The 23991-nt window shown below is 52.9% G+C and overlaps 1 protein-coding gene across 1 annotated transcript in view; it reads left to right on the forward strand.

The window, feature by feature from the left end:
• The window catches only part of NTN1 (netrin 1), a 227817-nt gene that overhangs the window by 150755 nt on the left and 53071 nt on the right, over positions 1-23991 (forward strand). The window contains exons 4-5 of the mRNA XM_023190889.3: positions 17149-17298; positions 20235-20288. Of these exons, the coding sequence (XP_023046657.1) occupies positions 17149-17298; positions 20235-20288 (204 nt within the window). The remainder of the gene's footprint in view (positions 1-17148; positions 17299-20234; positions 20289-23991) is intronic.

The raw sequence follows: 23991 nt of genomic DNA on the forward strand, positions 1-23991 counted from the left end.
GCTTACCGTCGGGACAAAGGACTCTCTTTTACCAAATGCACGCAGACGCACTTCTTTGGATGTGTGCGCACCGCCCCTCACTCCTCCACCCCCAAAACACACACACACACACACGCGCACACACACACGTACAGTCACAGTGAGGTCGGCAGTTTCAGGGGCAGGATCTCAGAAGGAACATTTAATCCATCTGCAAATAGCTTTACTTCTCAGGACCAAAAAAAAAAAAAAAATTAAAAGGAGACGGGAGACTCTATTTTTGTTCACGGAAGCAAGCACTAATGTTTTAACTTTCTGCTGTTTGTTTTTCTCCTACCAACAAAAATGAAGCAATGGTCAGATGATTCAGAGAAGCTGATGAAATGCCAGGGAATTCAGTGATGCTGGAGGGTGAGAAGTGGGGCCCCCCACCCCACAAAAGCTTTTGATAATTCCAGGAACCAGGGCTTTCCTGCTCCAAAACTTATGGCCTAGGGCCAGGGCCTGCCATGAACATGGCTTCCCAAGAAGATATTTACCTCTGAGAGCTGGTGGGCAACACCTCAGCATGGGTGGGGTCCTGACCTGGACTTGTGCAGACTCTGACACGGCAGGGTCCCGAGCCATGGCAGACAGGCCCAGGTGGTGCGCTGCAGGAGAGAAACCCTTCTGTGCCCACTGCTTAGCGTGTGGATGAAGCAAAAGTATCATCTTCTTAACAGGAAATCCACCAGATGTTGGGTACTTGTGGGCAGGACTGACTACATAATTTGTAGGGCCCAGTGCAAAATGAAAATAGGGGGCTTCTAGCACTTTGGGAGGCCAAGATGGGCAGATCACCGTAGGTCAGGACTTCAAGACCAGCCTGCCCAACATGGTGAAACCCCGTCTCCACTAAAAATACAAAAATTAACCGGGCGTGGTGGTGCACGCCTGTAAACCCAGCTACTTGGGAGGCTGAGGCAGGAGAATAGCTTGAGCCCGGGAGGCGGAGGTTGCGGTGAACCAAGATCGCACCACTGCACTCCAGCCTGGGTGACAGAGTGAGACTCTCAAAAAAAAAAAAAGAAGAAGAAGAAGAAGAAAGGAGGAGGAGGAGTAAAAGAACGTACTTCTCAGGAGAAAAAAAAGAAAGAAAGTAACAAAGTAGGGGGCTTCTTATTCCAAAGCTATTAAGAATTTTGAAACAAGGACAGCAGAGTTTCAACCAAGCTGGTGCCCTTCTGAGCCCGGGGCTCATGAATCCAACCCAGCCCTGCTTATGTGGAACACTTTTCTCAAAATAAAATAAACAGGTTCCCAGTCTGTCTCCTCCAGGAGAAATCCCTTTGACTCCAAATGCACAGGCGTGAGTAGAGTGGCTCCCTAGTTCAAGCAAGGTGTCCTTCTGTGTCCGTGGACTTACGGCTGCCTCTGGTGGTTGCCAAGAGAAACATGAGCAGAAAGGTAGCTGGGCTGCTTCCACGTTTTTAAAAAAAATCACGGTTTTAGGTGAGAATCCCCCAGAAGACTGAGCAGAGAATGAATGGGAAGGTGGCCCAGGCAAAGGGGCCCGAGAAACATCTGCAGTGCCAGGAAGGTGTAACCAGGACAAGCCCCGGGAGAGATGGCTCTGGGCTTGCAGAGAACATAGTTGGAACGTCTCCAGCTCCTTTGCCTGTGCCCAGAGTGTTTGCTGTCTCTCTTTTACAGAAGAAATTGAGGCCAGGGGTCTTGTAAACAGCTGGCTTGCACATAGATTTCTTGGGAGTTCAGCCAAGAAACTGTACCAGCAGCAGCCACTCAGGTGGGCAGTCCTGTGCCTGAGAGGGAGAAGGTCTGGGTGAGAAAGGGCACTGGTCCCTTCCTGTCATGCCAGTTTCTGCTGCCCGATTAGAAATGTATGTTTCCGCCGGGCGTGGTGGCTCAAGCCTGTAATCCCAGCACTTTGGGAGGCCGAGACGGGTGGATCACGAGGTCAGGAGATGGAGACCATCCTGGCTAACCCGGTGAAACCCCGTCTCTACTAAAAAATACAAAAAACTAGCCGGGCGAGGTGGCGGGCGCCTGTAGTCCCAGCTACTCGGGAGGCTGAGGCAGGAAAATGGCGTAAACCTGGGAGGCGGAGGTTGCAGTGAGCTGAGATCGGGCCACTGCACTCCAGCCTGGGCGACAGCGCGAGACTCCGTCTCAAAAAAAAAAAAAAAAAAGAAATGTATGTTTCCCAGAGAGGTAAGAAGGGGCAGGGCCCTGGTCACCTCCACCTACCCCCTGTTGCTGTGGGTAGGGACAAGAGCTATTTGCAGCCTCTCACCACTCAGACTGAGAGATGTCAGGAAGCCACAGGGTCCCAGGAACCCGCAGGCCATTCTCCAGGGCTCTGCCACTCTGGCTGAATGGCATATTATTGCCCACCTTCCTTTACTGGTTTCTAGGAGGGTCAGATGCAAATAAATGAGGATGTGTTCTTGTTTTATGATTTCCAACACTGTGGCCAGCCTAGGTGGCTGTGTTTTCCTTCCCAGCCCTGTACATCAGCTGCGTTGGCCTTGGTGGGAACCCCGGGAGAGTAAATCACAGGATGGGAAAACCTACGGATGGATTCTGCTCAGAAAGACACAGGCAAATTCTACTGAGGAAATGTGGCAGGAAAGGCTGGGACTCTTAGTGCCTCTTGACTGGGGAGGAATGACAGTGTTTCAAGGAAACTGCCATCTGATTGGTGAAGAAAGACAGTGCTTCAAGGAACTTGTCACCTGATTGGTGACAGGAGACTATGCTTTAAAAAACATGCCACCTGATTGGCAAGAAAGACGGCACTTTGAGGTTTCTGCTTTCTGATTGGTGAGAAAAAGCATTGCCCGGAGGTCTCTGCTTCATGATTGGCGAGAAAATATCTGCTCTCTGATTAGTGAGGAAAAATTTGACTCAGGAGGTCCAGTCATCTGATTGGTGAGGATAAGACATCTCTGGAAAGTCCAGATCTTTCCCCTCAGCTTTTTCCTGGTGTCAAGCTCTTACGGGAGGTGGGACACTTCCCACCAAAAAGAGACCCTGAGATCTTGGTGGGAACCATCTTTAGGAGAAGTTCAGATGCCAGAGGGATGTGTACCCTTGAGATCTTCACACAGGGGTCTCCCGGTCAACCCTCTTCCATCACCACCACCAGGAGCACCTCCTGCCTTGTGTTCCCAGGGCCAGATGGTTCAAGGAAATGGTTCCTTGGGTGGAAGCACTTTTCCCCCAGTATTTGATCTTTGACAGTTTGCTCTCAGAGGTTTCTGAAGTTTTGTAGATATGGTGCTGCCCCCAGGCTCCGGCTTTATTTTATTTTTTATTTTTTTGAGATGGAGCCTCGCTCTGTCGTCCAGGCTGGAGTGCAGTGGCGCAATCTCAGCTCACTGCAACCTCCGCCTCCCGGGTTCAAGCGATTCTCCTGCCTCAGCTTCCTGAGTAGCTGGGATTACAGGTGCGTGCCACCACAACCAGCTAATTTTTGTGTTTTTAGTAGATACGGAGTTTCACCATATTGGCCAGGCTGGTCTTGAACTCCTGGTTTCAGGTGATCTGTCCTCCTTGGCCTCCCAAAGTGCTGGGATTACAGGCATGAGCCACCGTGTCTGGCCGGTTAGGCCCCAGCTTTTGAGATTGACTTCCCAGAGCCCCACCATAGGCCTTCAGGTAAGGGCTGCATTTCTTTGCTTTGTTTCAGATGAATTTCACAGGGGAAGAGGGGCAAAGGGCAGGGGTTCTTGACTCCCAAATTGGCTTGGGAACGGCCTCTGGGGCCTCTTTACCCCTGACTTCTCAGAGCCTGGGCAGGGAGCCGAGGCCACCCATATTCTGCTGGTGACTGGCTGACTAGGGGACCTTGTCCGGTGTTGAGCAGGGTTGGACCCAGACAAGAACAGCCTAGAGTAAGGGCATCAGATTCCAAACGTTACTGTGTAGTTGCCCCATTTGGGAAGTTTCGTAGCAACAAATTTGTTGGGTTATTTCTCCCCTCCCCTGGTTTAGAAGCAAACCAGAGCTGGCAGGGTTGGCGCGTACAAAGGACTGTAATAAACGTACCCAGGGAACAGGCGGCTGCACTCTCCAGCTATTCAGTGCGATTTCACAGCACTGGGACGGCCTCTTATGGTGCGAGCTGTTGTCCTATATAAAGTCAGATGAGATAAATATCTCCCTTTTCTCCGCTGAATTGTTTGTGAATGATACTCGTCTTGGAATCTGTCGAAAGACAGGAGGTTTCGTTTACCATTTGTCTTCTTTATGGAGTTTGGGGGCTGTTTCTCTTTAGGGCAGGCAAAGACAGCCGAAGATGACGTTGCTATTTAACCATTTCAGCCCTGTCCCCGTTGATAACAATATTAATTTATCATTTTCCCAAACCATCTGTGATGGATAAAGACATTCCAGGAGTCTCCCGTGAACCGAATTGTGATGAGAATTCAGAAATTAACCACTGCATCCAGCATCCCCATACAAAGGGCCTGCATTCCATCTCACTGAGCTGCCTGTTTCCTTCTCTCGTCTTTCCCCGCTTCGAGCCCACAGTTCATGTGGTTGAATGAAGGCTAGGAAGGTGCTTGAGTCCCAAGCAGGAAGATGCAATAATTAGCCAGGGCAAAAGCATGCAATCATCCTCACATGTTTGCCAGGACATTCTTGCTACTTCCATCCACCCCTTATTTCTTCCGGCAGCTCAGTCAAGAGTTGCGGAATAGGGAGGAAATGAACACCACAGTCTTGCCCCCTCTGTTTCCCTGGGGCCACTGTGTGCAGGCAGCGCCCCATGACTTTCTCATTCGTGATTCTCCACCTTCACCGTATGGTGTCATCAGCAGTATTTGTCTGTCACATTATTTGCCTGTAACTTAGGCTCTGAGTCTCACCCTTGGCTGCATGTTGGAACCACTTGGGGAGATTTGAAAATACTGCCGCCTGGACCCTCCCCCAGAAATGCTGGTTTAATTAATGGGTCCAGATGCGATCTGGGCATTGGGAATTGGAAAAGCTTCCCAGGAGATTCTAATGTGTTACCGACACTGAGAACCACAGAGAATAAGAAATGAGGATGGTGAGTCGCTCTTGGTGGCATTAAGGGAAGACTTGTAGGCAGCCTAGACCCCAGGTTTATTCTTTTGAGGACAGAGATTGATCATCAGTGAATTTAAATGTTTTTTTTTTTTTGATTCTCTTGATGAAAACTGGGAGGGTGGGCATTTAAATTTTTTAAATTTAAAAACCTTGGTCGGGCGCGGTGGCTCACGCATGTAATCCCAACATTTTGGGAGGCCGAGGTGGGTGGATCTCCTGAGGTCGGGAGTTTGAGACCAGCCTGACCAACATGGAGAAACCCTGTCTCTACTAAAAATACAAAATTAGCCGGGCGTGGTGGCACATGCCTGTAATCCCAGCTACTTGGGAGGCTGAGGCACGAGAATTGCTTGAACCCTGGAGGTGGAGGCTGCAGTGAGCCGAGATCGCGCCATTGCACTCCAGCCTCGGTAACAAGAGTGAAACTCTGTCTCAAAAAAAAAAAAAAAGAGTCTTACAGGGCAAGGCTGGGAGCTTAGCTAGTGCAGCCTGATTAGGGCACAAGATCAGACAGTCCTCAGTGCCAGATAGATAGTGCATGCATGTGTGTGTGTGTGTGAATATGTATATTTAGATCTGGTCAATTGTGGATTTATTCACAGCACAGCAAAGTTCCCGGGCCCCCACCCTTCTTGGCTTTCCTGACTCTAAGGCATCATCCACCCACCCTGTAAAAGCCTCAGGGGCACCATTTCAATATGTGAGTCCCTTGTCACATTTCTGTTACCTGTATTTCCATTTTCATGTTTTTTTTTTGTGGGGGCGGGGGTACAGGGGAAAGGGTTGGTCATCTGAGGCAGGAAGGTACTTAGTGGCTGGAGTGGCTCCAGCTTTGAGGACAGACACCCCAACGGAAGGAGTGGCCTTCATTATGGCCAGGTAAGGTTAGTACCTACTGGGAGAAACTGACACCTTAGATACTGCATTAGGGAGAGAGAATTCCCACTGGAAGAGTTTCACTGCAACTGTGATCTGTGTGGATGTATCTTTTCCCTTCGGAGACATGGGCATCAAAAACCTTACCTACATATTTGTCTCCATGTTCAAAGTCTATAGGGTATCAGATAAGTCTGGTGACCTCTCTAGACCTCAGTCTCCTCATCTGTGGGATTATGTTCAGGCTGCTGGCCTCTGAATCCCTTCCAGCTTTGACATTCCACATTCCACCTGCTTCTTAAGTAGTCAACCTCTTAGGAGAACCTAAGGATACAATAGGACGATTCTTTGTAGCAGTGAAGTGTGTGATCTGGTGACTCAGAAAAGCTGGTAGAGCCAGGAAATTAGGTGGAGGTGGTTTTATTGTAGTCTTTATAGATTATTGAATAAAGTCTTGTGACTCGGCCCATGTGGCACACTGTGCCAAACGGAATCTTCCTGGCCCAGCTGTGCTTATTCCCTGGGCGTCCTTGGCCAGTCCACGTTTTCACCTCCCTGGATGTGAGTTCGCTCATCTCTCAGGACCACTCTTACCTCCAGATGCCACATAGAAATTCCTGGAGGATTGGCTGGGCGCGGTGGCTCACACCTATAATCCCGGCACTTTGGGAGGCCGAGGCGGGTGGATCACCTGAGGTCAGGAATTCAAGACCAGCCTGGGCAACGTGGTGAAACCCCATCTACTAAAAATACAAAAATTAGCCTGGCGTGGTGGCACGTGCCTGTAATCCCAGCTACTCAGGAGGCTGAGGCAGGAGAATCGCTTGATGGGGGCAGAGGTTGCCATGAGCTGAGATCACGCCACTGCACTCCAGCCTGGGCTACAGAGCGAGACTCCGTCTCAAAATGAAAAAGAAATTCCTGGAAGATTTCCAGGGGTCCCTGTGTTTGAGCAGAAAAGGCTCCTGATTATTGAGCTCCCCAAATTAATGGAAGTTCTGGGTTTGGCCAGAGCATTAAGGGAATTTTACTTGAGGAAATGGCGTCTTTCAGGCTTTTGTTGCCAGGAGAGCACTTGTGGGGCCGGGGGCGGGTGGCACGGGGGTAGTAAACAGGTTTGGGATGCAGAGCTTTGAAAAGCATGGAACTTGGAGTTATTCAGATGAGAGTCCAGGTTCCACCTCTGGAGGCAAGACACTTACTCTTGGGAGCCTCCGCTTTCTTATCTGCAAATGGGGATCATAGCCCCTCCTCCCTCCTAGGGCTGTGGTGCAGATTAAATGAGATGATGTGGAGGACGTCCTGGCATGTAGCGTGCATTCCACAAATGGCAGCTCTTAGGATTATTTGTGCAAGTCAGGGAAAACAGAAAAACTAGAACCCACTGCCATTGTCGGCACACACACAAAGCAGAGACGCTTCCTTTGACGCTCTGGTTGCTTTAGTTCTTTCTGTGAGTGGTGGCCCTCGGGAGAACCGGCCCCTCTTGCTTGAAGGGCTCAGCTCCGGTGTGGACTTGGCAGCCAATTCCCACGGGACTGGGCGGGGCCCCAAGGATTGGCCCTAATGCTGTTGCACACTCTCAATAAAGGATTTCCATGCTTTGGGAGCAAAGATGGCAAGTCGAAGGGCAGAGATGTGCCCGACAGCTGCTTGTGGAGACCCAGCAGAGAGAGGTGGGGGCGGGCTGTGCACATCCAGATTTGGCTCTGGAAGTGCCAAGAAAGACCAGGCAGCATCTGAGGGACTCCTTGATTGGACTGGGACTTAGGGCTGATTGGAGGCCTGAGCTGGCCTGAGCTGCCTCATTTGTGGCACAGACACAGGACCCAGGTTCCTGCTCCTCCCCCACTGTGTCATACGGCCCTACCTTCCTGCCCCAAGCTTGTGTGACACACACACACACACACACACACACATATACACACACACATGGAATCATTTGCAAGACCTGTGCTTTTCTCCTTGGCTGTAAAACAGGTGCAGGTTGACTACAGTTAACTAGATCACGGAGTGTCAAATAACCCAGTTTGGGATTATGGGACTCCTCTCCCCCCTCCACTTCCTGCCATCTGTACCTTGATCCGAAAGTGGCAGGGAAAGGAGAGGTTGTGCAACTTGAAACATTTATTCTTTTGTGCCTCATTAGCAACTGCGGGGGCAAAGGAAAGCATAGCTTCGGAGGAGGTTGACACAGACAGCTGAAATGACGTTTGGGGATTATCTTCAGATTTCAGCAATCCTCCCTCCCTCGTTAACACAGAGAATGTAAGAGTGGAGAGTGCAGGGGCTTTGGATTGCAGATGACCTAGGATGTGAGGGGACTGTCGCCCCGCCTGCCTCCTCATTCGTTCCTCCGGATGTGCAAGGGGCAGCAAAGTGCCCCCTCTCCCCACCAGGAAAGGACGGCAGATTGGCCTGAGTTACCTCCAGATTAGCAACAAGATTGTTTGTTCATTTAATTCAGCACATGTTTGTGTAGCACTTACTGCGTGCTGGACATGGGCCCTTGGGCTTGCTTTTTGATGGGGAGTTGATAATGAACAAAGAAGAGAGAGATTGATCATCAATGAATTTAAATATTTTTTATGATTCTTTTGATGAAAACCGGGAGGGTGGGCATTTAAATTTTTTAAATTTAAAAATCTTAGCTGGGTGTGGTGACTCACGCCTCTAATCCCAACACTTTGGGAGGCCGAGGCGGGCGGATCACCTGAGGTTGGGAGTTTCTCCATGTTGAAACGGGGTTTCTCTATGTTGGTCCACCGTGCTCGGCCAGGCTCATCTTTTAAGAAGCTACAGATGCGGAGAAGATACTTGCACATCCCACATCTGATGGAGGACTTGAATCCCAAATATGTAAACAACTCTCAAAGTTGAAAGAAAAGAAGAAAAAGGAAGATAATGACGGATTGTGGCGAGTTACATGGAGGAAAGCAGCAGGGCGGAAGGAGAGAGTAACTGGTCAAACTACTGCGAGGTGGCCCTGGAGCGGCTTCCTGCGAACAGGACATCTGAGATGAGACCTGGGGCGTGGGGAGAAAACAGCCACAAGGAAGCTGAGGGAAGAACATTCCAGGAAGAACCAAAGTCTGGAAACAGGAAAGGGCTAGGTGGGCCCTTGGTCAGAAGAGAAGAGAGGGAGAAAGGGGTGGGTAGTTAGCTCCTTGGTGTCTGAAGAGGAGGCAGGTTCCATACTCAGCACTGGAAGGCTGGAAGGAGAAAAGTGATCTGACTGATGTATCATGCTCACCATTTTTTTTTTTTTTTTAGACGGAGTTTTGCTCTGTCGCCCAGGCTGGAGTGCAATGGCATGACCTCAGCTCACCACAACCTCCACCTCACGGGTTCAAGCGATTCTCCTGCCTCAGCCTCCCGCGTAGCTGGGATTACAGGCATCCACCACCACACCTGGCTAATTTTGTATTTTTAGTAGAAACGGGGTTTCTCCTTGTTGGCCAGGCTGGTCTCGAACTCCTGACCTCAGGTGATTCCCCCTGCCTCGGCCTCCCAAAGTGCTGAGATTACAGGTGTGAGCCACCACCCCCGGCCAGGCTCACCTTTTAAGAAGTTCCTTCTGTAAGACAAGCTACAGACGAGAAGATACTTGCACATCCCACATCTGATGGAGGACTTGAATCCCAAATATGTAAACAACTCTCAAAATTCAACAACAAGGAACAAACAACCCAACTAAACATGGACAAAACACTTGAACAGAAACATCGTCAAAGATGGGCAGATCACAAATAAATACATGGAACGCCCTTAGTCATTAGGGAACTGCAGGTTAAAACCACCATGAGGGCTGGGGCGGTGGCTCATGCCTGTAATCCCAGCACTTTGGGTGGCCAAGGGTGGTGGATCACCTGAGGTCAGGAGGCTGAGGCAGAAGAATCACGTGAACTCGGGAGGCGGAGGTTGCAGTGAGCCGAGATTGCACCATTGCACTCCAGCCTGGACAACAAGAGTGAAACTATATCTCAAAAAAAAAAAAAAAAAAAAGGAATTTATGCACATGATAAAAACCCATTCACCAAAAAAGTGAATTTTATTCTATGCAAATTAAATAATAGCAATAAGAAGAAACTCCTTCCCTAGGGCTATCTGACACTGTGTCTTTGGGCCTCCTCGTTCCCCATCTCCCATACCTCAAAGCTCTGAACTCACTTAGAGACCAGTCTCCCTGGGTCAGCACTCCCTCCGGTCCCCTGGCCTCGCTGTCTACCCCGCCTCCAAAAGCTCTGCCTGTCTGCTGTCTTCGCTGCCACGGTTACATTAGGTCCCCTCCATTCCAGAACACCCTGCTGGCTTTCCCATGTTTCTTCTCTCGGTTGCCGATCCTTCACCCCTGTTTTGGGGAGTGGAGAAGAAATGGGTGCCTGGACACCTCTTTGTGCCTGACATCATCTCTCCAGTGTCACCTCTAGTGGGGGTCCCACCAGGCTTCCCCCAAGAGGCCTGACACCCACAAGAGATACGGGGACCTGGGGAGCCTCTGGATCCTGCTTTTCTCTGAAGATGCTGGCCCTCGCTCTCTCTGCGGACTGTCCTCACTACACCAAGCATGCTGCTGCAGTCGCCCTCCCTGACCTCCACAGCAGCCAGAGAGCAGCCAGGCCCACACAGTGGGGCCTGTCCACAGGGCCCCATCTACCCCCACTTTCTTTGTGGATGGTGTCCACCTATGCAGACTGGTCCTACTCAAAGCAGAGAAGGCTGTCTCCCCCCAACCCAGGAGGGCCATAGGCAGGTGCAGCCCTTGGAGTCACATGGAGCCTCACAGTAGGCTCCAGGGATCAGCCCTCCCTGGGGAAACTTGACAAGATTTCCACATTCACTGCTGGGGCAATGTCCCGGGATTCAGGGCAGGGTGGTTTCTCTGTCTGTTGTGTTCCTCTGTCCCTTGGAAGTCTTGTGAGGACGAGGAAGGGAGTTTCCCATCAGACTTTGGGAGGGATGCCTTCAGCACCTGCTGTGTGAGCCCTTTCTTCTTCTGGACAGGAACAGAGGGCATGTCCTGCATGCTGTACAGGTGAGGAGGGGGCTGCTGAGGGGGCAGGGCTCCTGGCAGAACCTCTTACTGCAGGTCTCCCTTCTCTGAGCCCATGCCAGCCTTCCGAGGGCCGTTAGGACCTGCAGCACTTCCTGCTCAAGGCCTCTGCCAGTACCCTTTTGAGAACAGCCCTCAGATGGTCTGTGAGCTGTGAGACCTGTTGAGAATCAGAGCCAGCAGGGGCTCTTGAGATCACGGAAGCCGAGAGCTGCTCTGCTGGCCTGCGGGGGTTTTGGGGGCCCTCAGAGACAAGGCCTACCATGGAGAAGGTTTTCCTCCTCCCACAAAGCTGGTGACTTCCACAGGGAGCAAGGGGATGAAAGAGTTCATTGGTGGAGTGGTGGGGCAGTCGTCCTTCTCATGAGTACAGGACAGGCCTGGGAGGGCCCTGGAGAAGAAGATGCTTGCCTGAGGCTCCACACAGGTGTGTTAGTCAGCACAGGCTGCAGAGTGCCTCGGACTGATTGGCTTAAACAACAGAAGTTTATGTCTCATAGTTCTGGAGGGTGGAAGTCCAACACCAAGGTGTCAGCAGGGCTGGTTTTGTTCCGAGAAACATCTGCTCCAGGCCTCTCTCCTTGGCTTGCAAATGACCGTCTTCTCCCTGTGTCTTCACACGGTCTTTCCACTGCACTCATCTGTGTCCTGGTGCCCTCTTCTAATAAGGACACCAGTCATGTTGGATCAGGGTGCACCCCAGTGACCTCACTTTAAATTAATGAGCTCTTTAAAGCCCCTATTTCTAAATACATCCAACTTTGAGGTACTGGGGATTAGGGCTTCCACATCAGCATGTGTGTGGCAGGGAGGACACAGTTTAGCCCATAGCACAAGGTCAGGCCAGAAGCTGAACTTCAAGACTAGCCAGAGGCCTGGGTGGTGGCCGTGGTGGTATCTGAAGTGAGGGTGGAGGCTGGGGCTGTCCTGTCTCCCCTGTCCTACCTGAAGCTGCTCCAGAGGGGCTCATGCCAAGCTGGCTTTCCTGTCCTCCATGGGCACATGGCCTTGGACTGCTGCCATTTGAAGATTCTACCTGACCCCAAGAGCCCCTGGAGCCAGAGTCCTCAGGAAAAGTAGCCAGACCTCTGGATAGGAGCCCAGGACAGACTTCTGGAAAGCCTCGGTATGTGCTTCAGTGGAGAGGGTGCCAGGCTCAGGAGTACGTGTCCTCCCTGGCAGAGCCCAGGAGCCTCAGTGATCCCTTCAGAGAGTGTCAGGGGAGCGAGGAAAGGCAGCTACTTGGGCACAGGAAGCTGAGGATGAGAACCACCTGCCATCCAGGTCAACTTTGCCAGGGCTCTCAGAAGTCCCTAGGTACCCCCTCTCTTCACCGACAAACCAAATCTCAACAAGATTCTGACACCATGCAGGCGGGTGCTGGTGCAGGCAGGGCCAGCAGTAGGGTGTACGGAAGACCTGCTGTGCCCTGCAACAGGAGCCCTTTCCCCTGGCCTCTTGCCAAGACACTGAGGAACAGCAGCAGAAGGGGCAATGGTCAAAGGGTGGGTGCTGCCACCCTGGTTCCTTTGGACTCAGCAGTTAGACAAAAACCTTAGCCTGTTAAGTTGTAAGTCACTTCAGTGGGACTTTAGAGGGAGACCCCCGTCCTTACAGATGAGCCACCGGTGGTCCAGAGAGAGAAAGGCACTAACCTAGGCTCACTGGGAGGGTGGAGGCCAGACCTGGATCCCCTCTTACCTGTCTGAAAGCACCTGGGTCACCTGAACTGTCTGTCCCTGTCTCATGACCCAGAGCAAGGACCGCCTGGGTTCTCTGCTTCACTGGGAGGCTCTCCAGCCTGCCGTGTTCATGGGAAACCTGATCCTGCCGCATTCTCAGGGACCTGGGCTTCCGTCTGGCCTCACCTTTCTCTTTATGGAAAAAATCCCCGGGTACATTGTTTCCCATGGCCAGGTGCTGCCTGCTCCGTACACACGGGGTGACCTGCCATGGAAGAGATTGACCTCCCTCTGAAAAAAGTGGCTGACTTCCAGGGACATGGGAGCCACCCAGCGGCTTCCTGTGGTGGAAGAAATTCTGACCCAGACCACGTTCTCAGAGGAATTAGGGAGGCTCTCTCTTTGTCTCCCTCACCGGACCGCCCCCCTCCCCTGCAAAGGAAAAGACCTCCACTCACCTAACTTCCACCTTCTTCCCAGCTCACTCCACACCCCCCCTTCCCTGCCTCACGTGGCCCTGTGTGTCTGTGTCTGTGTCTGTGTGTGTAGCTTTGTGGATCTGAGTATATGTCTGTGTGTGGGTGAGTTTGTAGGTAAGAATCTGTGTGTTTGTGAGTCAATGTGTGTAGATGAGAGGGAGGGAGGGAGATTTAGTAGGAGCCTGTTTGTACCTGTGTGTTTCTGGGAATATGCGTGAGTCTCTCTGTGTTAGTAGGAACTTTTTTTTTTTTTGAGATGGAGTCTCGCTCTGTCGCCCAGGCTGGAGTGCAGTGGCATGATCTCAGCTCACTGCAAGCTCTGCCTCCCAGGTTCATGCCATTCTCCCGCCTCAGCCTCCTGAGTAGCTGGGACTACAGGTGCCCACCACCACGCCCGGCTAATTTTTTGTATTTTTAGTAGAGATGGGGTTTCACCATGTTAGCCAGAATGGTCTTGATCTCCTGACCTCGTGATCCGCCCACCTGGGCCTCCCAAAGTGCTGGGATTATAGGTGTGAGCCACCGCGCCTGGCCTAGTAGGCATTTTGATGTGTGTGTGTCTGTGTGTATTTCAGGGTCAAGGGGCTACAGTGAGGTGACTTTGACCTTCTCTTCCTCAGGGCCAGGGCCTGACCCTTCCCTTGGCCTCAGCCAGTCAGAGTCTCCCTTTCCAGGCCATAGTGTGGCATTGTCATCTGTCAACTCTGCCTACACCTTGAAACTCACCTTTTGCACACAGGGTATAATGGGGGCCATCTCGATTAGTGAATTTTTAGGAAAAGTTCTTACTCTGGAGTTCTTTGGCTGGGGATTGAGAATGAATTCCAGGCAAGTCTGTTAGGATTGCACTGGTACAGGTAACAGAAAAGCTACTTCGTATTACAAGATAGGAGCTTATTTCTCCTTGCAGAACAAGAAATACGAAGGGGGCCATTTAGAAAGGGTGGTTCCCTCAGAGATCCAGGCCCTTTCTACCTCTCTGCACAGCCCCCGGCCTTCTCCTGCAGTTTTCTTTGCCGGTCCGTGGTCTCCTCTGTGCCGTCATGCACATTTCATAGGGCTGTTGCGAGGACCAAGGGATTCGACGCATATGAGAGAGTGTGGATGTGATAAGGAGTTTGCAGGAGTTGCACGGGGCGGCTACTGCTGAAGAATACTCTGCCTTGGGCAGACCCTGTAGGACCCTGATTGCCTCCCTTCCTAGAACAATGATCTGCTGGTGTGGAAACACAAGTCAGCCTGCTGCCTCCATAAACCAGACAGATAGGTCAGATTCTTGAAAAATCTTAGGAGAGGGATTTGGAGTGATTTGGAAATGTTTTGGTCCTTTTGGAGGAGGAACACATTAGCAGCAAGCATCAGCTTGTGTTGAACCAAAGGGTGGGCCCTTAGGAAGCGCCTGCTGCACACAGCTGACACAGTGGCCCTGCCGTTACCCAGGACGGCCTCACTCCGCCAGACCTCAGCTGGTGCCAGCCCAGGCAGCTGAGCAGGTCACCAGCTGTCAGGGGCCGTGGGGCAGAACAATGCACCATCCTGACTCTACCCAGAGTCCGCTCTGGGTCGGCTGCTGCCAAGATAAAGACCACCTGGGCCAATGGTGGTGTCCACGTGTGACTTGGCTCTGAACGTGCAGGGACCGAGCAAGCTTTGGTGACCTCCCTTCAGCCAAGTCCAAGGATCCAGAAGTTACTGGTCCACAGCTGTGTTCCATCAGCTCGGAGGGGAGAATGTCTTGGCATGAATCTTAGGATTACCAGCTGGTTAAGGGAGGTCAGCCGGCCTGAGCCCCCGATGCTCATGCCTTGCATCAGGGGGCTTCGAAGGCGGTAGGAGCCTGTGCTGTGGCCCTTTGCGTTCACACGGCCGACTTAGAGGCACTGCCCATGCTCCATCTCCCTTCCTACCATGGACGAATTGAAGAGGCCATAAGGAAGGGTCAGAGGCCGTCTCCAGCCTCCCCCCCTCCCCTCCTCCTCCTCTGCACGCCTCCGTGGCCCATCAAGGCTGGATCTTTTCTTACTGTTGAGTGAAAAAGACAACAGAGAATGACCTTGAATTTAGGGTACGTCTAAAAAGACGATTACCTAACAAAAGGCATTACTTCTGGCTGGGCACAGTGGCTTATGCCTGTAATCCCAGCACTTTGAGAGGCCAAGGCGGGCAGATCACCTGAGGTCAAGAGTTCGAGACCAGCTGGCCGACGTAGTGAACTCGTGTTTCTACTGAAAATACAAAAAATTAGCTGGGCGTGATGGTGGGCACCTGTAATCCCAGCTACTTGGGAAGCTGAAGCAGGAGAATCATTGGAACCTGGGAGGTGGAGGTTGCAGTGAGCTGAGATTGTGCCATTGCACTCTAGCCTGGGCAACAAGAGTGAAACTCCATCTCAAAAGAAAAAAAAAAGGGGGGGGCCTTCTATCTATGAGAAGTAGTAGCGAGACTGGAGCAGTTCCATCTGCCTCACAGGCAGGGAGCCCTGTAGGCTGCCCCTGTGCCAGGGCCTGTGCCCGTACCCTCATCCCACCTGACGGGAGCACCCCTAGTCCTGGGACCCTCACTCCAAGTGATTCCAGGAGCTTTTGCATGTCCAGACACAACTTCAACAAACAATTCCTCACATTCTTCTCCTTTCCACCTTCTTTCCTCCCTCCTCTTCCTAATTATCCTCATTGGCCACTCCTGGGCCTGAGGCTGGCTGGGCTGGGAGAGGCCGTGTTTTGAGCCACAGACTCCCGTGCTCACGCCCAGCAGTGCTTGCTGGGAAGTTCTAATCTGGCTCCTTTAAACTGCTCTCACCTGCGTTCTTGGGTTTTTTTCCTCCTTTTGGAGGAGGAACACATTAGCAGCCACCAGGAGACACCTGGAATTGCTGCAGGACGCCTTGCTGCAGACGACTCCCCACCTCCAGCCTCCTGGGTGGGGTGTGGGCAGGACATTTGCCTCCTTCCTTCGGTCTTCCCCTTCCCCACCGCTCTGAGGCCACCGCCTAGCTTCAGGGAGGCAGGACTTAGCAGGGAACGCTGGCGTCCTGTGCCTACAGGTATAGCTGTTCTTGCCCGGAGTGTCTGTGTTGGCGGGACATCCTCCTGAGGTCCTGTGGCTACTCTCTTACTGGAATTGGCTCCTTAGGACACAGCGACAGAGCCTCCGTGAAGCATGACGGGGTGGGCCACCCTACTTCTCCACCCTTTCAAGCCCAGGAGGAAGGTGGGGGGCCTGCTCTGTGGAGCCGTAGTTGCTGGCCTGAGAATCCCAGCCTTGCTTCACCTCCCAGCCTGGCTGTTCCCTTCCTGTGAGGCTCTGGGAGTTTCCTTTACCTCTCCTGTCTTTACACATTTAATCAAGCCTTTAAACTAAATGATCACTGTGACCCTTTCTAGTGCTACAGTGTGTGGGTTTTGTGATTCAGAAGGCTGCCTTGGCTGCCTGACTGCAAAGCAGGGTCGGGGTGGGGGGCAGCAGCTGGGGGAGCCACCCCTCCCTGTGACTCCCTCTAACCTGGCAAACCCCAGAGCTTCATCAGGCCTCAAACCCCACTCCTCCCGTGCCCTAGGTCGGCAAGAAAACTTGGGGGCGGGGAGCTGGTCGAGGACGGAGTGAAAACGCGTAGGCTGACCCTGTCAAGGGAACGTGTACCCTCAAATCCCGACTCCTCCACCCAGGCGCGATCAGGGCTGCGGGCTCTGCCTTCCTGAGAAGGTATTTGAAAGCCTTCCTCCTGGGCTTCCAAAGGGCTCCCGCTCTTCACTGTCCTGCTGCCAAAGCAGTCTCTTCAGGTCGGTCCACTTTAGTGTTTAGTCCCCGTTTCCAGGTAGGCGGGTGGCCAGTGTCACAGCTTCCGGAGTGCATTTGGGCTTGGCTGGGCCTGCTCTCCCTTGCTGCTCTTCCTCTAGGGCAGTGTCCATGGAGGCACTCCTGGGTAGGGAGGGCTCTGGGGGGGGGGGATGCACTGGCCCCTTCCCCCATGTCTGACCCTCCCATTTTGTGTTCTCTGCAGCCTGTGATTGCCACCCCGTGGGCGCCGCTGGCAAAACCTGCAACCAAACCACCGGCCAGTGTCCCTGTAAGGACGGCGTGACGGGTATCACCTGCAACCGCTGCGCCAAAGGCTACCAGCAGAGCCGCTCGCCCATCGCCCCTTGTATAAGTATGTGTGGGGCACCAGCTTTTCAAGTCTCTGGCTTTGTGGGGGACAGTGAGCTTATGAGGATGCTACTCACTGACGTTCAGTGGGTTCTTTTATTTTTGAGACGGAGTCTCACTCTGTCGCCCAGGCTGGAGTGCAGTGGCATGATCTCGGCTCACTGCAACCTCTGCCTCCGGGGTTCAAGTGATTCTCCTGCCTCAGCCTCCCGAGTTGCTGGAATTACAGGTGCATGCCTCCATGCCCCGCTTATTTTTGTCTTTTTAATAGAGTATAGGATTTCACCATGCTGGCCAGGCTGGTCTTGAACTCCTGACCTCAGGTGATCCGCCCACCTTGGCCTCCCAAAGTGCTGGGATTACAGGCATGAGCCACCGTGCCTGGCCCGTTCAGTGGGTTCTGTCGTCAATGTGCATTCCTGCATTCAAGGCCTCATGCTCATTGAGTCCACGTGGGAGACCCCCCCCCCCCCCCCGCAAGCTCATAGAAGTTCTTACAGAAGCCACTGGGGGCTCAGCAGAGCCAGCCTGTCTGAGGCTGTCTATCTCACAAACTGGGTCTCCTGTTTCTGGGGGAAAGCAAGCCGCTGTCCTCAGCACTGGCTCCATTCTCACTGTCCACCTGGACCCTGGACCCTGGATCTGGGGTGGGTCCATTCCAGGCGTGCTGCTGTCAGTCTTGCCGGAATGTCGGCTTTCCCTCGGCCCCTGGTGGGTTCAGAACAGAAAGGACGGACAGCCCAGGGCCTTCGAGAGGAGCTAGGCAGGGCTTCCATGCACCGCACCTGTGGCCCTAATGAAGGATGATAGCAACCCTGAGGCGTTCTGCACAGCTGTTCTCAGGGGCTTGCTAATAGCAAATGACCAGGATCCACGCCTCGGTAGAGGGGGCTCAGCACCCATCCAGGGCCGAGCAGGTTGAAATGGTTTCCCAACAACCTCCAATTGTCAGCCTCACAGTTTGTCAGAATCCTTCTGTCCATCCACATTTTGCAGGGTGAACATTTTTAGACAGCTGGGAGGAAATCTGGGGTTTGGAAAACATGGGGGGGAAACTGAGGTCTTCAGGGAGTTAGGCGTTGTCAAGTTGCTCAGAAATGGTTAGAACCAACATTTCAAATCCCCACGTGGAAAGATCAAGCCTAGACATGAGAGCTGGTGTTTCTGAATCAGAGGCTGAACCCTTGGGAACTCTCACTTCCCAGCCTGTGCCTTCTCCCCTCCTCTGGCAAAGGGCGGGCTGATGCCTGGCGAGAGCATTGCTCCCTACTGGGCAACCTGGGGCTCCATCCTGAATTTCCGCGTGCTCTTCCCAAGGGAAGAGCTACAGGTCCCAGACAGTGCCTGGGGGACTCGTGCCCTGTTTTGTCCCAGTTTAGGTAGCCACGGGCCCTGCGTGGGCGTCCCAGAGCCAGGCCGACCTCAGGCGCTGAGGTTGGTGGTCACAGTGGCTCTGCAGCCGTTGGCTTCGGCTCCATTTGTGGACTTGCGGGATTAGACTGGACCATTTCAGGTGTTGCCTCCGGGATGTTTCTGCTGGGACCAGGTGACTTTTTAGGTCCAGCTTCCTAATAACCCATTGTGACAGGGCACCTATGGGTGGTTGTTGCTAATACAGTTGCCTGAGATCAAGATTTGACCCCACATTGAGGGCTGTGTCCCCGACTTGTTCTTCCTAAAGGAGCAGAGGATGTCTCCGGTGCCTCTCAGATTTGCCTCCCGGCCTGAGTAGCCCATGTCCCTCCACCAAGCCTCAAATCCTAGCTCATTTAGAATCTGGGAGTCAGAGTTTTACTGCCAAGAGTCAGACCGTGGCTAGAGTCAGTGGGGTTCGTGGTCACTCACCAGGGGAAGTGAGTCCCTTCCTCTTGGGGACTTCTGGTCCATGGTTTGGCCTTGTCCAGAAAGAGGAAGCCTGAGTTTCAGTGCCAGGCTGCTGAACCGATGAACAGCGGGGACTGGATGAACCGCCTCTCCTTTCTTGAGCACAGGCTTTTTAAATGTTTATTATTATAGATACTTTTTGAGACGGGATCTTGCTCTGTTGCCCAGGCTGCAGTGCAGTGGTGCCATCACAGCTCACTGCAACCTCAAACTCCTGGGCTCCAGGGATCCTCCTGCCTCAGCCTCCTGAGTGGCTGGGACTACAGGTGCGTGCCACCACGCCTGGCTAATTTGTTTGATTTTTTTTAGAGGCAAAGTCTTGCTTTGTTGGCCAGGCTGGTTGCAAACTCCCGGTTTCAAGCCATCCTCCCACCCTGGGCCCCCAACGTGTTGAGATGACAGATGTGAGCCCCTGCACCTGGCCAAATTGCTGTATTAGATAGAGAATAATCAACACGAAGCACACCAGCTTTTATGAGGCCCTTGGAACTGCATTCTTGGTCCCATGCTGCCCACTAAGAAAATGCCTTAGCACCTGAGAGGTACGGCCGTAGTAACCTGGGCCGTGCTGCCAACACTTCTCTGCATGTGGGAGAACCCTTTCCATTTGGGCAGGTTCCCAGCGCCTTGCGTGTCGTCCTGCCGTGGCTCCTTCTCCAGCTGTGAGTTGAGCTTAGAGATGAGCAGGGCCCAGGTCGCCACATCACGATGAGGAGAGTGGCCTGGGGAAGCCCCTTTCCATCCCCCCAGGGGTGGAGCTGAGTTGCTGTCAGGCCCGGGGGTGGGGGCAAGGCCAGGCTCTGTGTTGCCGCCTCCCTCCTGCCTTCACGCCCCCTGCTAGGTGAAAGGAGAAAAACACCACCTGCCCAGGATGCCGCTGTCGGCTTCTGTTCCTCTGACTTTTCTTGAGCCAGGGAGTGGGAAATGGAGGGGAGGATCCCAGGAAGTTGGGAGGAGTCTGTGCTGGGCTCATTCTAAAGTCAAAAAATCATGTCGTCTTACCTTGTTTTCTCTCCACCACCCGCTCCCCTCGCCCCTGTCTTGAACCTCACAAAGAGATCCCCGTAGCGCCGCCGACGACTGCAGCCAGCAGCGTGGAGGAGCCTGAAGGTAAACTGCCCCCTTCGCTTCTCATTTCCCACTTTTGTTGTGTGGTGGGGTGGGTTAACGGGGAAGGGGCGTTCAGAAGCCAGACTCCTCTAACCGCTATCTGGGGTCCGCTCCTTATGACTGGCACCCCTGGGTTGCACTGAAGAAGCTGGAGCTACAGGACACGATGTTGTGACTTTCCCTCTGAGAATCAAATGGAGGAGATTTTAATGGTACCTCTCTCCCAAGCCTGGAACCCTAAAAACTGAGCTCCTTCTATTAGTCCACCAGCTGCCCACCAGCCCAACACCTTCCAAGCTGAGGGCCTGTCACTCCTTCCTGGGGCTGCAGAGAAGGAAGGAGCCAGGTGCTGGGGATACAGAAGGAGGCTTGGGCACAGGAGCACAGAAGCAGAATGCAGGGGGCCTGGGAGGTGGGCGTGCGGGAGAATCACATCTTCATTTTCATTCGCCTCCAACTGAAAATTGAGCATTTCCTCCATGGCAAAGAGAGGCCGCAGACCGCAGCATGCGGCCGAGCCTGCACCTTGGTCACCAGCAGAAGTCACAGCGGTTTTCACATCACATTCTAGCTGGTGCAGATATCATAAATATTGTTCATGCTGGTTATTGCTTCTCAAAACGACAGAAGTTACTAGACCCGCTGCTAGATCCTGATTTATAATCGTTAATAAAGAAGCACTCGCGTAATGTAACCATCCCATCAATCTGGGTCTTTAAAGATATTTGGGCAGCGGCATTTCAGTATTATTAATTTCCTTTGTAGACCTGTGTATTTTATTTTAGCATGGAGCAATGTTTTTTGAGGAAGGGTCCACAGGCTTCACCAGTCCTTGACACAAGAAAGGTTGCATAGCTCTGGCTTTGGGCACTCAGAGGGCACAGCCCTGCCGGATGCCCTGCTGAGAGCAGCCCAGGCCTGCACCCACAGTCCTGGTCCTGGGGTCACACAGGGCTTTTGTGTACTGGTCCTTGGGGTAGAAGAGGGCAGAAGGTGACAGTGAGGCACCCCAGTATGGACATTCGTGCTCGTGCTGGGGACCCTTTCCCTCCCCCAGAAAGGATTGTAGGGAGGTGTGGGGGAGCTTGCAAACCCAGGTGGCCGCCTGAATATTTTAGAATAGACTGGATTTTGGAGAGTATTGGCAGTGCACTGGCAACTTGAGAGAAGACAGATTCAGCACTTGCACAGGCATGGTCCACAAACAGCCAGCAAACAGGAAAGGACAGAAATGCATTTCAGGGAGTGCCAGAGGCAGCGCCGAAAGCCAGAGACAGTTCTGTCTTGCGTTGTTTGCAGAGCCTTCAGGGGCTTCTGGTTGAGCCCCACGCAGGGGAAATGGTGAAGAGAAGGGATTGAAGGAAGCGGCGTGACAGGGAGACTGGATGACAGAGCTGAGGAAGAAGCTCTCTCTGTCACAGCACATTTCAAAGGAACATCCTAAATTAGTTCAGCTCTAGGGGAGAGCAGTTTTGAAGGTAGAAGATAAATGGAACTTCGATTCTTGCTCTCCTTGATGTGACATTCGTCCTTGCCTAACTAAGACTTACCTGGACAAGATCTTAAGGCTGTGCACACTGCAGAGGACTGAGGCTTCTGAGCAGGGGCTGCGTCCACAGCTCATGCAAAAGCAAGACAGACCTTAAAGATCTCTCTCCATCTCCGTCTCGGTCTCTCACTCCCCCCATTTCTCTAGTCCTTGTAGCTTGACTCTGGGTTTCTCACAAACCCACAAACCCTTGACTTTTGAGTTTTTCCCTTCCAAGTCAGAAATGGGCAAATGGGGAAAGATGTGGAGGGGGAGGGATGTCATGAGGTTTCTGCATAGGCTGCAAGAAGCTGGTATAAAACTTCCAAGGTTCTTGGCTCCGCCAGACAAAAGATTCTGGAGCAGCTGCTTATAAATACTTGCAGCCTCCTCCTTTGAAATGTCTTCTTTGGGTTGTTTAAGTTTTCAGACTGCTTGACTTTGTTACAGTTTATTTCCTTTCCTCATTCTGAACCTTTAAAAGTATGGTTTAAACTGAAGCGAGCAGTAAATAAACACCCTTATAAAGTATCTTCCTCGGAGAGAGGCTGAGTGAGCAGGTTGGAAGCCTGTAGCAATGTTTGTAGCTTTGACCAGACCCGCGCGCCTTACTCTGGGGGTCCTGGGATACCCAGGGCGTCTGTCCCAGAGAATGTTCCAGAGAACCGGAACCGTCTCTGGGACACAAGTGCTGGACCGTGGGGCCTCCCATCACAGAGAGGCCGGGCGTGCCTTGTCTCAGCGGCTGAGACATTGCAGGCAGGAGGCCAGGAGGGCCCCCTGGGAAGCGGGGCCTGGGAGCTCAGCGCTCCCAAACCTGTCCACTCTTGCTGTGTTTGAACAGGGGAGGCCTCTGTGCGAGGCTGCCCGAGAAAAGCTTGTTTGCTTTTGCCTGCGTACCAGAGGAGAATTAATAAGCTGAGAATTTGTTCTGAAAGCTGATGGACATAACCTTCCCCTGAACTCATCCCCTTGAAGGGCCAGCTCACTCCGGGAATGTTTTTTACCTGTTCGCAGAGCTAGCTGGTAAACCATCATGGGCTGGGGAGACGAGGAACGTAGTGTCTTTGGGGGGGGGGGGGGGGGGGCTGGGACCTGGGAGACCAGGAGGGAAACAAGGAGGAAGGGAGAGAGGGACCACCCACTCAAGAAGGGCATGGTGCCCGAGGCTCCCCCGGCACTTACCTACTTACTGGTTGTAGAGACCTCAGCACTCAAGGATAAAAGAGAGACACCTGCCTTCCCTCCCCCACCCCTTCCCCGCCTATCAGCTCAAGGGGAGTTCTTGATTTTCAAATTGTTTGGTTTTGTGGTGGCCACTTGGTTTGGTGGGAGGAGACTGGTGTGGAGCTAGGAGACGTGGGGTTTGCCCTTCACTGACTCTAAGAACTTGGACAATGCAATGGCGTCTCCCTTCTGCCTTCTGGAAGAACGAAGGGGTGGACCCAGTGCTCCACAGGCCCTTCCCTCCCTGGCTGGCTGTGGCAGGAGTGAGCTCCTCCTGCTGGGGTTTCCTCTTCAGAAGTGCCTGCTTGTTCTGGGTCTGCCCCTGAGGGTCCACTTCTCCCACATCCCAGGCAGAGGCCTGTGTGTGGGTGGAGGTGCTGGTAAATATTTAGCAACTGCCTGGGGCAGGGGGTGGGGCCAATGTGTAGCATCTGCCACTTCCCTTGGTGTCAGTATTCCCTCCCTGGCTGGTTTCTGGCTACCCAATGAGATGTCATTGAATGTGAAATTGGGAGAGGTGCATGATTGGCCCTCAGTGCCTATGGCAGCCAATTCCACCTCACCACTGCCCATGGGCCTTCCAGCAGAAACACAGCAAAGAGGTCCAGAGGCAGGAAAGGCTGCCTTTGCTGGCCTCCTTGGTTTGAGGGATCATAGCTGCCTTTGAGTAGGAACTGGACCCAGGGCTCTGGGGGTACAGGAGCATGGAGCTGGCCAACTTCTGAGCTCCCTTCATCTCCCGTCAGGGATCCCAGGTCCTCTCTCCCAACCCTGTCTTCTGGAGGTGCTCGGGGCCTTACCTGGTGCCTTTGGCTAACTGCCTCAGCAGTCCCAGCCTGGGGTGGGTGTGGCTGCCAAGGGCAATCTTGCATATTACCTTGATGGTAGTCTGAAGGGGAAACACCGCAGAGCCTGGCAGCCAAACCGCTCCGAGACGCTCTGCACTCA

Source organism: Piliocolobus tephrosceles, chromosome 16 (assembly GCF_002776525.5).
Source record: "Piliocolobus tephrosceles isolate RC106 chromosome 16, ASM277652v3, whole genome shotgun sequence".
Taxonomy (NCBI): Eukaryota; Metazoa; Chordata; class Mammalia; order Primates; family Cercopithecidae; genus Piliocolobus; species Piliocolobus tephrosceles.